Source organism: Elephantulus edwardii, unplaced genomic scaffold (genome assembly GCF_000299155.1).
Source record: "Elephantulus edwardii isolate Elephantulus edwardi_28Jun2011 unplaced genomic scaffold, EleEdw1.0 scaffold00018, whole genome shotgun sequence".
Lineage (NCBI taxonomy): Eukaryota > Metazoa > Chordata > Mammalia > Macroscelidea > Macroscelididae > Elephantulus > Elephantulus edwardii.
Window position 1 is genome coordinate 9,598,399 of NW_006399768.1, and position 14,285 is coordinate 9,612,683.

The 14,285-nt window shown below is 36.9% G+C and overlaps 1 protein-coding gene across 1 annotated transcript in view; it reads right to left on the minus strand.

Annotated features, from left to right (window-relative positions):
* The window catches only part of ASB5 (ankyrin repeat and SOCS box containing 5), an 85,743-nt gene that overhangs the window by 9,005 nt on the left and 62,453 nt on the right, over positions 1–14,285 (minus strand). The window contains exons 2-3 of the mRNA XM_006882221.1: positions 5,929–6,008; positions 479–586 (exon numbers count right to left, since the gene is read on the minus strand). Of these exons, the coding sequence (XP_006882283.1) occupies positions 479–586; positions 5,929–6,008 (188 nt within the window). The remainder of the gene's footprint in view (positions 1–478; positions 587–5,928; positions 6,009–14,285) is intronic.

Below are 14,285 nucleotides of genomic sequence, written 5' to 3' on the forward strand. Positions count from 1 at the left end.
GGACATCATGCTTGGGAGGGTAGAGGGACAGTGCAGGAGGGGAAGGCCCTCTATGAGGTGAATTGATTCAGTGACTGGGATAATCGGTATGGGAGTGTCAGAGACAGTGCGATTGGCACAGGACAAAGCAAAGTTTAGGGCTGTTGTACATAGGGTCTCTATGAGTCGCAAGCGACTCGATGGCATATAACAATAACAACAACATTTAAAAAAACCAAAACACTACTGAGAAAGAAAGAAAAAAAATCAGAGAAGAAAAAGAAAAGACTAAAATGATAGAAAGTCGTTTCATTAGTCACTTATTATTAAGTGCCGTTGAGTCGCAGGCGACTCATAGCGACCCTATGAGAGTGTGTCTCTCATCCTCTCTCCAGGTTCATAGGTTTCCCGGAGGCAAGCTATTACGGAAGTGGATGCCGCTCCTGCTTCCATTAGTTACTGAGTAGATTTTAAATCGCCAATGGTTAAAAGTACTTACATTTGCTCCAGCTTCTAGAAGAGTCCGGGCACACGCCACATGATCTCCAAGGCAGGCTTCGTGCAACGGAGTGATATGGTCTATGGTTACTGCATTTACATTATAGCCCTAAATATGACAGTAATAATTTTGAAAGATGAAGAAGTTATATAAAACAATCTGTTTAAAATAATTAGAGAATAATATATTTTAAAGAACAAAGACTTTCAGGTAAATAGTTTAAAGAGAGATTGCCAATTGAACCAAGTTCAGGACTATTCAACAACACCATTTGTAGTGTCATCATACCTAGATCTGAAATGGTCTTAATAATATGGTTTATTAGGTTCTGACATATTTTCATTCAATTTTGCTTTCTTAATGTTTTACCTGTATACAATGTTTTTTGTCACTGTCATTGATTTGGCTTTTTTTTTTTAAAATTTCAGAATAATGATCAAATAGAGAAAACAATTAAAACTATCGAGAATTTACTTGAATCCACAAACCATATCCTGGAGACAGGAGTCAAGAAGTCAAACGCTGCATTGCATTGGGAAAATGCAAAACATCTCTTCAAAATGTTAAAAAGAACTAAGGTGCTACTTATGTAAGTCATAATATTTTGAAGACTTGAAGGTTGGAGGGACGAAGAAAGAGAGGAAGACCATCGATGAGATGAATTGACTCAGTGACGGGGGTAATAAGGATAAGTGTGTCGGAGACAGTAAAGTTGGCACAGGATAGAGCAGGTTTCAGGGCTATTGTACATGGGGTTGCTTTGAGTCACAAGCGACTTGACAGCACATAACAATGACAACAACAACTTATCCATTTGAAAAGTAGACAGTTAATAAGGAAGACTGAAAAAGAACTGGTGCATTTGAATTATAGTTTGGAGAATAGTGAATAAATTGTGGACTCTCCGAAGAACAAACAAACGAGTACAGCCAGAATGATGCTTAGGAATGAAGATGGTGACCAATATACTGTGGACATGCTATCAGGAACAGCTGGAACTCCACTGGATTTCTGAAACTGTAAACAGCATGGGAGGAGATTGCCCATCTTTTCCCCTACAAGCCATTGGTAGATTCAAATCACCAGGGAGGTGTTTCCTTTGTATTAGCAGTGCAGCTTTCTATGGTCTACATCACTAGAGCTCTAGAGATGAGGCAGGACCAGATAATGTTTCATTCTGTTGTTCTTAGAGTTACTGATCATAGCAAAAACACAAGTTGAATAACTTTTCCTGATTGGAGCTAGTTCTAGGTGGCAGACACTGCTGAGAAGTTGGAGACTTCAACTGACCTAAGAAGACAAAAAACCTGGAGATCTGTTTCTGAGTCACTGAAATTTCTAAAGAACACAGTTTTACTCTGACATGTGTGGCAAGTTGGAATCCACTCAGTGGGAAAAGATACTGACTGCTAGATACCATGGAGTCAATTCCAACTCATCTGGCAGAAAACTTTTTCATTGTACTTTATTGACTGTAATCTTTACTTATTCCTGGAAGTAGAGCATCTTGAATGAATTTGTCTGAGTTCTTTCCCTGACATGACATTTCATAAACATAGAAGTGGAGATGGAGTAAGTAAACAATCAATTCCTTCCTCCATCATTCTCCTTCCCTCTTTCTTCTGCAGAGAGTTCTATTGGGTGAGTTTGAACTGCCAAATTTTAGATTAGCCAGCCAGTGGAGTGCTTAACCATTTGCATCATCAATCCTTCTTCGCCAGTATTGCTATTAATATAAGCGATTGGTCCAACAAGGTTAAGCAAAAGGCATAACAAACCTTAAAATGTAGTAAGCTGATTTGTGAATTTTTGTCACTGAACAGATATGATTAGTTTATGTGCTCTGACTACAAAACCAGTTAGACACAAGTTTGTATATGACTCCTCTATGCAACAGCTGTGCTTTCAAGATTAAATGAGGTGATGTCTATAAAGCAATTATTATAACAATATCCAGTGGAAAGAAAATGTTTATATTGTTATTTTTAATTATTCTAACACTGTGGTGGTATAGCACAGGTCTGTGCGTTGCTGTACAAAGGTAACTCGTGGTTGCTGTGATGCTGAAGACTGTGCCAGTGATGTGCCAGTCATGGTAACTGGCACCCGTGGTGGACTGTGTGTGCTGGAGCTTCCCGATTAATCAAGCCTGGAAGCAGGAGCGGCATCCACTTCTGAAATGGCTTGCCTCTGGAAACTCTATGTACAAAGAGTGCTCAGGCTGTTCGTTCATAGGGTCGCTATGAGTTGTCTACAACTCGATGGCACCAAACAACAACAACAACAACAACATCACTATGTAAACACCTTTAAAAATTTTATTCTAACTCATGATATTTAGTTGTTGTTTCGTGTCATCAAGTTACCTGCGACTCATAGTGACCCGATGTATAACAGCTCTGAAGCTTGATCTCTCCTAAGCCAGTCTCACTGACTCTGATATGCCTACACCCATTACTCCAACTACTGTGTCAATCTATTTCATCCAGAGTCTTTCTCTCCTTTGCTGTCCCCCCACCCTTCTGAGCATGGCATCCTTCTCCAAGGACCTGCACCTCCTGGCCATCTGCCCAACGTATGAGACATGGAGCTTCAAAATTAGCAAAATTAAAATGCTATTATTGTGCCATCGAGGTGAAGTCAACCTATAGCTGACCCTCCAGTGGCTTTTCAGAAGCAGTTAATTGAACAGAAAGAGATTGCTCATCCTTCTTCCACTGAGGTGCTGGCAGATTAGAACTGAGTGCCTTTGCGACTGCAGCACAGCTTCTTACCAGTAGTCTACCAGAGCTCCCGAGGGTATAAGGGTTTGCATTTTTCTTTGCCTTCTTGCTAGTTTTGGTAATTCACCATCTACCAACAATCATGTTCATGGTAAAATGTTCAGATCACATATTCGATAATTTGTAATAGCATACTGGACATAAAAAATCTTAAAAGCAAGAAAATAATCATCCCACGTCTTTAGCACTAATGTTGTTTTGTGTTGGAATCAACTCATAGCTGACCCTCCAGTGGATTTTTGGAGGCTGTGAAACATACAGAAGAGATTGCCTATCTTTCTTTCAGCAGAACAACTAAGTAGTAATTTTTAATTTTTTTTAAATTGTGGTATGAATGAGAGTTTACAAAGCATATTGGTTTTTCAACCAACCAATTATATGCGTTTTGTTCTATATCAATTACAAGAACCACAATGGTTATTTTGGAGTTTTTCCCTCCACAATGTATTTTCATGGTTTCTATTTCCTCTTTATTCCTGTACTCCTACCCTACCACTTCCTGCCTTCTGGGCTTTTATTATTGGGTAAATATGACTCTTTTGACTTTATATGGTTAGTTATTCCAAAAAGTTAGTGCTTCCCTGATGATATTGGTCTATAAATTGTTTGAAAATTGGGCCATGGCGCGAGTTTTGTTCCAGATTCAAAGGGTAACTAAAAGCCATAGAGTCAGTTGGGCGTATTTTGGTTTTGCATTTCATTCCACAATTCCCCCTACTCTCTCCAGGATCTTTTCAGCAGTTTGGCTAGCAGCAGTCAACCATGGAGAGCTAATCCCACTTGCCATGTGCAATGTGATAGAGCAACTGAGTAGGCCAGGATCCCCTTTCACTTTAACTTTGGGGCAGCCTTAGACTCTACTTGGCTGACTTGCTAGTCAACACAAGGTACATGTTGAGAAATAGCCTCACACTGCTCTCCTCTCAAAGAACTGCATGACCCTTTCTAAGGGATTACCCTTTAAAATTAGTAACCTTTTAATAGATTCTTCCCTCCACCCCAAGTGACGAGGAAAGCAAAACACAGTCACATGGCTATCATAGACTGACTTGTCTTAAAAGAGCATTTTGTTCTATAGTTTATTTTACAGATGAACAAGCAGAGATCAGGCAAGCTCTGATTCTTCCCAAATGCCCATTCAGAGTCAGGATTCCCAAACGACATTTAATGTCAAATTACCCATAAATAAGGAAGCCTGGGTTTACTTGTGCTTACTAACCTGACAATTTTCTTCACATCAAAGATTCTGCTTCTAAGTGTTCTGTTCTCTCTCTTCCAACCCTACAGCAATTTTTAAAATTAAAAAGATCCCTGACAGGGACGAAGTGCCTAGAAAACAAGGTAAACTCAAGCCTGCTCGTGTTTACTAATCTACAGTGAAGAGTTTATTAATCTGTAGTGAATTACTTTAAATGTATTTTACCGCATCTGGTTAACAAGCACAAATAAAGCCCTTCCTTTAATTTATTAGTTCCTGCCCTCCAGGCATCGTTGGTACCTTTTTCTTTGCTCTTTTACACTGATAACCATGAGGGTAGTGGTTTCTAGATATAAGTACATTTTAATCATACTGAAAACTTACAAAGAATGACAGACCCAACCAGATTATTTTCTGATTTGATCAGTTATTTGAATTTTTCTCTGGTAATTCTAATGAATAAACAAACAGATATAGAAATGAATGTTTATAACTTTTATGGTCAAATCCACAGAGCATATTACAGATTGGCATAATGGAAAAAAGTATTCATCTGGCCTAATTCTTTTTTGAGTATTTTATGACTGAATTAAATCTGCCATTAGCTGGAGAGTATACAACTTGTACAGAGATTGTATTCAGCCTCCTATTTAAAAAGTCATTTATTCATCAGTAAGGGTCTGGGATTCAGGTGGCTAGTCTTCCTCAGCAGTCTGACTCTACAGAGGTTTTGATTTCTGCTTCTGGTGAGACTCTGGGGCATTGTTTACTGGCCATTGGCTGTGAGTTGATTGTAATTCTGCCTCCAATTGGAAAAGGTATTTGTGCCCTCAGGCCTGCAACCCGCAAGTCTGGCTTTAACTGTTTTTGGTTAATCATTCTTCTAAGTGGTATAGCCCTGGTCTGTCCATTGGTGCACAGAGGTAACTCATGGTTGCTGCGATGCTAAACACTGTGACACTGATGTGTCAAATGTGAGAATGGTTACTTATAGGGGACAATGTTTGGTGGAGCTCCCCTATTAAAACAAGCTTGGAATCAGGAGTGGCATCCACTTCCATAATAGCTTGCCTCTGGAAACTCTATGAACTTGGAGAAACAATGAAAGTTATACAAGTGTTCAGGTCTTTTGTTCATAGGGTAGCTATAAGTCATCTACAACTTGAGGGCACTTAACAACAACAACATTAAGTAATAATTGAAGTGCCACTTGAATATATCTATTGATGAAGGATTATACTGTATTAGAAATTTTACAAACTAAGGTATGAGGTAAGAGCAATATATATATATATACATATACATACATATATATTTCAAAGATAAACAAGGAATAATTGTCTTATATGAGTTAAAACCCAAAGGCAGTAAAACAATTTATTAAGCAGCAACATTATATTTAAATCAGTTTATTTAGATAACTGCTCTTGGAAGGTGGGACATATCTGAAGCTATATATAAAATTTCACCTGTGATAATAGCGTTCTCAAAGCAAGAAGACGACCTTGACTTGCTGCTTCATGGAGTGGCGATCGATCTGCCCACGAACCTGTCAGAAAATAAGAAAGAAAACACAAATCTGTGACCCCAAATAAACCTTAACATTGTTGTTAGGTGCCCATATACGGACTCTAACTCCTAGGAACCCTATGTACCTACCCATTCCTATGCCATCTTCACAAACTCTGCTGTGTAAACCCATTGCTGCAAACTCTGTGCCAATTCATCTAACTGTGGGTCTTTCTCTCCTTCACTGAGTCCTAGCTTTTTCAAGCATGATACCTTTTTCCCGGGGATTGGCCCCTCCTAATAACATAGCCTAAGTATGTGAAGTGAAGGGTCACTGTCCTTGTTTCTAAAGAGCATCCTGGCTAAAGGACTTTGAAGAAAAATTTGTTTGTTCGTCTGGCCCACTCATTTATTCATTGTCATCAAGTCTAAACCTACTCAAAGCTGATCCTCCAGCAAGTTTCTGAGGCTGCAAATCACATGGAAGGAGATTTCCCATCTTTCTTTCCTGTGGAGCTGCTGGTGGATAAAAAGCTCCAGAGAGGTGTGGCCTTTGGGTTAGCGGTACAGCTTCCTGAAGAGCAGTCCATGGTATATTCAATATACTTCACCAACACTATAATTCAAAGGCATCAATTCTTCTTTGCTCTTCTTCATTCAATATTCAGCTTTCACATGAATATGAAACAATTGAAAACATGATGGCTTAAGTCAGGTACACCTTAGTCTTTAAAGTGATAATCAGGTTCTTTAATACTATTGTTGTTGTTGACTGCCATCATGTTGAGCACGACTCATAGCGACCCTAGGAACAAAAGGCCTGAAGCCTTTCTATAACTATCGTCTTTTCTCCAGGTTCATAGTTTCCAGAGGCGTGTGGTTTAGGAAGTGGATGCCACTCCTGCTTCCAAACTGGGTCTTAAACTGGGAGCTCCACCAAACAATGTCCACCATGGACAGCCATCATAGCATGTTATTTCTTTGTATGTAGGAATTTAGCCATTTAAAAAAAAGTCCTTCCTCACCTCTTTATCTCCTAAATTGGGCCACGCTCATGAGAATGTTTCTCCTGCTTAATAAACGTGTCCTGCATTTAACTATCAAAAAATAAGTAAATATTATAAAGAAACCAGTATAATATTAAAAAAAAAGTGAGAGAAGAAAATGTATTTATTTAAAAATAAAAGAAAAGGTAAAGTGTAGGAAATTGCTTAAGTGTGTTGCTATTTGGGGAGTTACAGGCAGACATTCTCTAGAAGGTGACATCTGGGAAATGGTCACACTGGTGGCTTCAGGGAGGCACAGGATCAGAGCTGGGAGTCCTGCAAGCCCAATCCTTTCTAAAGGCTGTTTTTTTTTTCAAGGGGGAATTGAAGGTGGTTGTTCCATTAGCACTTGTTTGTGGTTTTTTGTTTGTTTTTGTTTTAGTACTATTAGTGAACCTTAATAGACACAATCAGAGAGCTCTGGGGGCCTCGTGGGTAAAGAGTTATGCCTCTATCTCAAACTGTAGATGGCTAAAATCCACCAGGTACTCCATAGAGGAGAAAAATGGGTCACTTACTCCATTGCCAATTAAAGCCTCTAAAAATCCACAGGAAGGTCATCTATGAGTAATAGTCAAATTGATGGCATAAAGCAACAACAACAGACACAATTAAATCCTCTATAATACAAACTACTCAGACTCTGGTCAACACAGTGATTAGGACACTTCTAAATTGTTGCTGTTGTTGCTGTTAGGTGCTATCTATTTGATTACTACTCATAGTGATCCTATATAAAACAGATCAAAATCTGACCCTGGCCTCTGCCTTCTTAACAATGTCACTATTTCCAAGTACCTGTAAGAATACTAGGAAATTTTATTTTTAGCCAAAAGAGTCAGAAACCAGTATTTCTAACCAAGACATTACAGTGTCACTTTTTAGAATATGCAGAGTACTTAACTACTATATATATAAAATGTGCCTCAGAGATCTTTCCAGAAGCAATAATGGTACCTGGTCTATAGATATAAGCAACAGAACACCTCATGATGCAAATCAATGCAAACTGTTAGTCAGTTTCAGGCATCTGGGAGCAGTCCTGCAGCCTTTGATTGTGTGGTATGAAAGATATTTATATTCAAACTCACAAAGAGTATTTTATAGAAATGTAAACTACCGTCCGAAATCTGCTGATTTGAGTTGTGAAGATGCAGTGGAAAATTTAATATCTACTCATTTACATTTAAGGATGTAGACTTAGAAACTTCTTCCTGGGGTCCTTCCAGCTCTCACAAATTTTAATTTACAGTATCCGCGTTCTGTGCTCTTTCTACAAGACTATATATCATGTTTCCATTAAACTCAGAAACAGTAGAGTTTATTTTTAAAATAAGTTTAGCTTTCATAACATTCTGAAAGTTCTGACATGGGTATAAATAAATCAGCTTAAATCATAAGTATTTATGGTTGCATAAACGGTGTATTCCACAGTCAGAAAAGCCAAAACTATGAACAAGATACAAACGTAATACAACCAATCTTCATTAACAAACTGGAGAGTGTTCAGAATGGATTTAGATCATAATTTTTTCAAACGTATGTGACTAAGCATACAAATTTCTGGATAAAGCTAGGTATTTGGGTCATTCATGATGTACTTCCTCCTCCACAAGTTACTGAAATTCCAGTTATTATCAACTAAAGGTCTTTACATTTATATAAAATAAGTTCAAATTTTCAAGACTTTCTGAAGAAGTGTGAACTTTACTCAGTACTTTACTGTTATAGAGAGTGCTTCTGATAGCCTTTGGAGGAAGAGGAAACTCTGGATTGTAGAAAGATAAATTCTGTAGTGATAAATATTATACCTGAAAGAAAACCAAGAATTGATAATAAAACAATACAGAAAGCAGAGAACAATTATTCATCCCACATCTTTTCTGGATGTGTTTTTTTACTTATCTTGGAGGAAGCACAATCAGGATGATTCTTAGAGGCAAATATGGTGAAACATATTTTGACCATATTGTTGGAGAGGCCAGTTGTTGGAGAAGGATATCACACTTGCAAAGGTAAATGAAACAAGATGCCATGATAGTGTAGTACCCTATTAAAGAAGGGTTGGCAGTTTGAACCTACCATTTGCTCTAAAGGATAAAGAGAAGTAACTCCTGTTGTAAAGATTTACAATCTGAGAATCTGACGGATCTCTCAGTTGGACCCAGCTCCACCAGAGTGGATTAAAAATGAGACATACTAAGGAGTAAGGAGCTCTGAGGGCCTAACCCCCAGCTCTGTGTTACAACCCCAAAGGCATGCAGTTTGAATCTACCGGCTGCTCTGTGGGAGAGGGATGAGCAATCTTCTCTGGTGAGATTTAATGCCTCTGAAAACCCTCTGGAGGGTCAGCTAGAGGTCCAGTTCCAACTCAATGGCAAACAATAGCAACAACAACAAGAAAGAAATTTTAACTAAACATACACCCACTACCATGAAGTCAATTCCTACTCCCTGTAAGACTGTCAATGTTGTAAAATATTACATAAAATGCCCATCTTTCTCCCACATAGTAGTTGGAAGATTTGAATCACCAAATGTTTGGTTACCAACATAAGTTAGCCACTAGTCCAACAGAACTTCCAGTTCAAATGGTTAAGTGCTTATATCTAGTAAAAAAAAAAAAAAGAAAGAAAAAGAAAACCACAAAAAAAAACCCCAAAACCCCAACTTGGAATCTACTCAGAGGCACCTGGAAAGAGAGTCTTGGAAACCTTTTGACAGGTCACAGCATTGAAAACCCCATGAGTGCAATTCTACTTAAGCATTCTTGTAGACTCCATAAGTCAGAAATGCCGCCATGGTAATTAACTTCAACCTAAAGATTATTTTGTCCTTAGTGAAAGCAGTAGGCAGTTACAGTGGCATGATACAATTTAGTACACATCAATACCATAGGAAAATTTTGACCTATATATAAAGAGATGGTACAAATTCCAGTTAGTATCTCCAGAACAATGATAATTGGGACTTTTAACAATAACAATGATCACTATGAACACTGCAAATTTCAAAGGAACATTAAAGTACATTTTCATTTTCTACATGTAGAGGAGAAAGATGGGCAGTTTCCTCCCATGTGACTTATAATCTCTAAAAACTCACTGGAGGGTCAGCTATAAGTCAGTTCCCCCTCAAACGGCATTTTAAGATTTGAGTTATTTATATGTATGTGCACTTCAGGTTTCTAAGAAGCACTATTTATTGATCAGGTAGAAAAAATGCATATGCCAGACATTCAATTCTTTTAATTTCTACTTGAAGAAAAGTCACTGTTGTTAGCTTTTGTGTTATTATTTCTTTCTAACATGCAATACTCCTATTATATCTCAAAAGCAGAACTTTAGTATTGCATACCAATATAAATATTTGCTGAGGGGACAAAACTTGGTAGTTAATAACAAATAACTAGGAAGAAGTTGGAACATTATATTCTAATTGAGTAAAAAAAAATTCACCATCATAAGTAATACATTTTTGGGGAATGAGTGTATTTCAAAGCACAGGTTCTAAGAAGAAATCTGAAGCTTTCAAAAGCATACATATCTGCAATTTTATCATTAGAGTAAGCAAGCTGATTGCAGAGTGAGACTTTCAAATATTTTAAATATTTTAGGAGATATGTATGTATATATATATATATAGATATATCTATATCTCTATCTATCATCTATCTATATATATAAGTTTTTATTATAAATAAACAAAGTAAGAGGTAAGGCATTACATGTATGACAACAGTCCAAAATAAGAGGTGTATTGGAAGTGGACTAGTGGAGGGAAAAGGAAGAGGGAGAAAGGAAATGATACAATAATGAACATTTTTTTAAAAAAGAAAGTGAATTGAGGGAGGGGGAAGGAAGGAAAATGCGCAACAATGAGTGAATGAAAATCTAATTTTCCTGTAAACTTTCAGTAAAAATAACAGTTTGTAAAAAAGAGGAGGGAAAAACCAACAAAAATACAGCGGGTGGTGAATTAATCATGAGGATGTACAATTTGATGGGGGTGGGGCATGAGAGAAATTGGAAGAATCTAGTCTGAAAAAAATGTATTCGAATTTTGTAAATAAACTAGATAACAACAGAAACTAAATAACAACAGAAAAAAATAAAGTAACTGAAATGACAATGTTAACTTTCCAAATAGATCACATGTCAGACCACAGTGTTCAATTTAACAGCATAGAAATGGCAAATTAATAAGGACTTAAGTAATTAATGCTTAAATTTATGTTTGGATTTAAATAATCACAATATTTATAAGGATCATGTATTTAATCCTGCATAATGGCTTAATAAATTTTATTATCTTTAATTTATCTCTGAAAGATGTATGCTCAGTTATATGGCAGTGATTCATTACCACAGCCTGTTCTTTCATTACCAATTGCTAACATAGCAATTAGCCAGATGCCCGCACTGGGAAAATGTTAGAGAAAGAGCCCTTTGAATTCACACTGGACTACTTCCCTTGTAGTGTTTCTACATTTAAAGGGACAGAAAAGGTGACAATATTTGCAACTGAAAGGTACTTCATATCCCTTCCCCACACCTCTAGTTATCAGCTCTAATAGGACTAATAGGTTTGTCCATCAAAATAATATTAGTATTCCATGCTATTTAGCATTGCTTGCTAGGAGACAGACAAAAAAGAGAGAGTAGGAAAGAGAATAAGGAGAGGGAAAAAAAGATGGAAGAAAGGGAGAGAGGGAGGGAAGGAATAGCTTTATATTGAACCTAGGGAACAATCAACCCTCGTTCTTAAAACTAAGGAAACTCAAACCGTAAATAACAGAATTTGTTTCCAAAAAGATTTTTTCAGATCTGTCAGATTAATTAAACCACATAAAACAATTGCAGACAAACAATGAGCTACAAGTACCATTACCGACATTTTTCTAAGTAAGAAATGCTCAGGGCAGGGGGTTGGGGGTAGGGGCAATCTCATCCTGCTGCCATGTACAGAAAAGGAAACCTAATAGATGACCTTTATAAATTGGAACCAACCTATTAGATGGCAGTGAGTTTGAGAGGTTTTTTTTTTAGTTTTAAGTAAGAAATTATGAAACTATCTATTAAGTGAATTATACTACACGCATACACTCTCTTTCTCTCTCATTGTCATCCAGTCAGAATGGACTTACAGCTGACACTCAGCGGGTTTTCAGAGGCTGTAAATAGCAAGAGAGGAGATTGCCGGTCTTTCTTGCGTGGAGCTGCTGGTGGACCATCTGAGCTTCCTACATGCCTACTACTCAATTGAAAACAAAACAACCAACCGGAAAACTTCGATGTTTTGTTTTGAATTCTGCATACTTCAGTTTTAAGTAACCTGATAACATTTACTTGCTTTTAATTCCTTAGAAGAATTTCATAATTAACCTAGTAACATGCAAAAATCAAAGGATACTATATCATATACCAATATTTTATTTTTAATTAATTCTTAATTCCTCTTTTCTATTGCTCTGCTTCAAACTGTAAAATTTATTAATGTTCAATTGTTGTAAGAGTCTGAATTGAGTCTATAACAACAGGTTTTCATTTATATTCAAATGTTTGAAATTAGCAGTTTTATCTTCCTAAACTGATATGCTATTAGATATATTTATAAGCAATGAAAATATCTTCATGTGTAACAATCCAGTAATCTTACCCCTTTTTTTAATCTTTAGTTAATTATCTGAAATAAAAGCAAACCAAGCATGGTTAAAACAGACAGACACACCCACAAAAGTTCATTTTAACTCTTGCTCATAAATGATTTAAAATAAAATTTTCTTACAATATATCTTCCACTTAACACTATGCAAATCAAATTCTTGTTATAGTCTTCTGTAGCTACACAGGAGATGATCTGGACTATATTTAGAAACACTAGCTCCCAGACATCTGGTATATAATTTACAGAGAGTCGGCTCTGCTCTGTAAACACTGCATTGCTAAAGTAAAACATTCACTTTCAGATGCTTACAGTTTTGTAAAGGTTTGTCCCATACCTAAATCACCATCGCCCCATGGCACTTCAAGCCAACCACTGTTGAGGTAAATCCGACTCATATCGTTATATCAGCATTAAAAATTAAAAAAAAAATCAGTTGTGATTTGCCAATCCTGCAATCCTGTTCGGCCATTTTAAGGAGCTCTAAAAGCCTTGTAACATGACCTTTGACTTCAGAAAAGAAAAACAGCTTTTGGATCTGATTTATTTTCTAAATTGCCTTATCATCCATCTTTCCTCCTTATGTCAGAAATTGTTGGCCTTTACTTTTATTTTACCTTAAAAAAAGGATGTGCCTTACAGTGTTTTACCTTACAGTAATGAAATAAAAGCTAGCTTTCTGAGAATTATTATGGTTAAAGTATTTTTTTTAATAATTTTAATGAACATTTACAGAGAATTTGGATTTCCATTCATTCATTGCTGCACTTCTCTCCCTGCCCAGCCCTCTCCCCCGCCCCCCAGTTCTCTCCTCTCTTTCAAAAGTAAAAGAAAGACTCCCTCCCTGGTACACAATCCCCCCACACCTCCCCGACCGGTTAAAGTATTTTTTAGAAATTTACTTTCCCCGGTATTAGTTGTATCAAATAAAGTAGGGTACAGAACTCATTTGAGAACTAGCGACATTTCTTCTGTGGTCTCAAAGTAGGACATTATCTCATATTTGAGAACTAAAAGAAGAGATGAGCACTAATGACAGCTTCACAAGTGAATCAGAACACAAAACATAACACTATTTTTTGGTTCTCATAGCTGTAAGATGTTAATAATGTCTTTTACAGGTAGAGGTAGTTTCTGCTTAAGTTCAGAGTATCTAACTTTGGAAGGACCCTTTCTATAATCTAACTTCATGTTATTTTATTTTCAGTGGTAACCCAAATTATGTCATTTTCAGGTCTAACATACCTGACCCATTCCTATTCATAATTTTACAAGTAATTAAAAAATAATAAAGTTTTTACTAGCAAGCTCTGGTGGCCTGGGCAGTAGGAAATTGTGCTGTTTGACTAAAGTTCACAACTGTGGGAGTTCACATCCACCTGCTCTACAGGAGAAAGATGATCAATCCTGTTTAACTCTCCCTCTAGTCTCAGAAACCCAATGGAGGCTCAATCATCAGTCAGTTCTCATTCAAATGGAATAAGTTGGGGCTTTTTTTTGTGTTTTCTTTTTTTGAATGAGTTTTGATGAAGCATTTACTGACTTTTATTGTGTATTTTCAGAGTATCCGACCAGTTGTTGTTGTTGTTCTTATGTGCCCTCGAGTC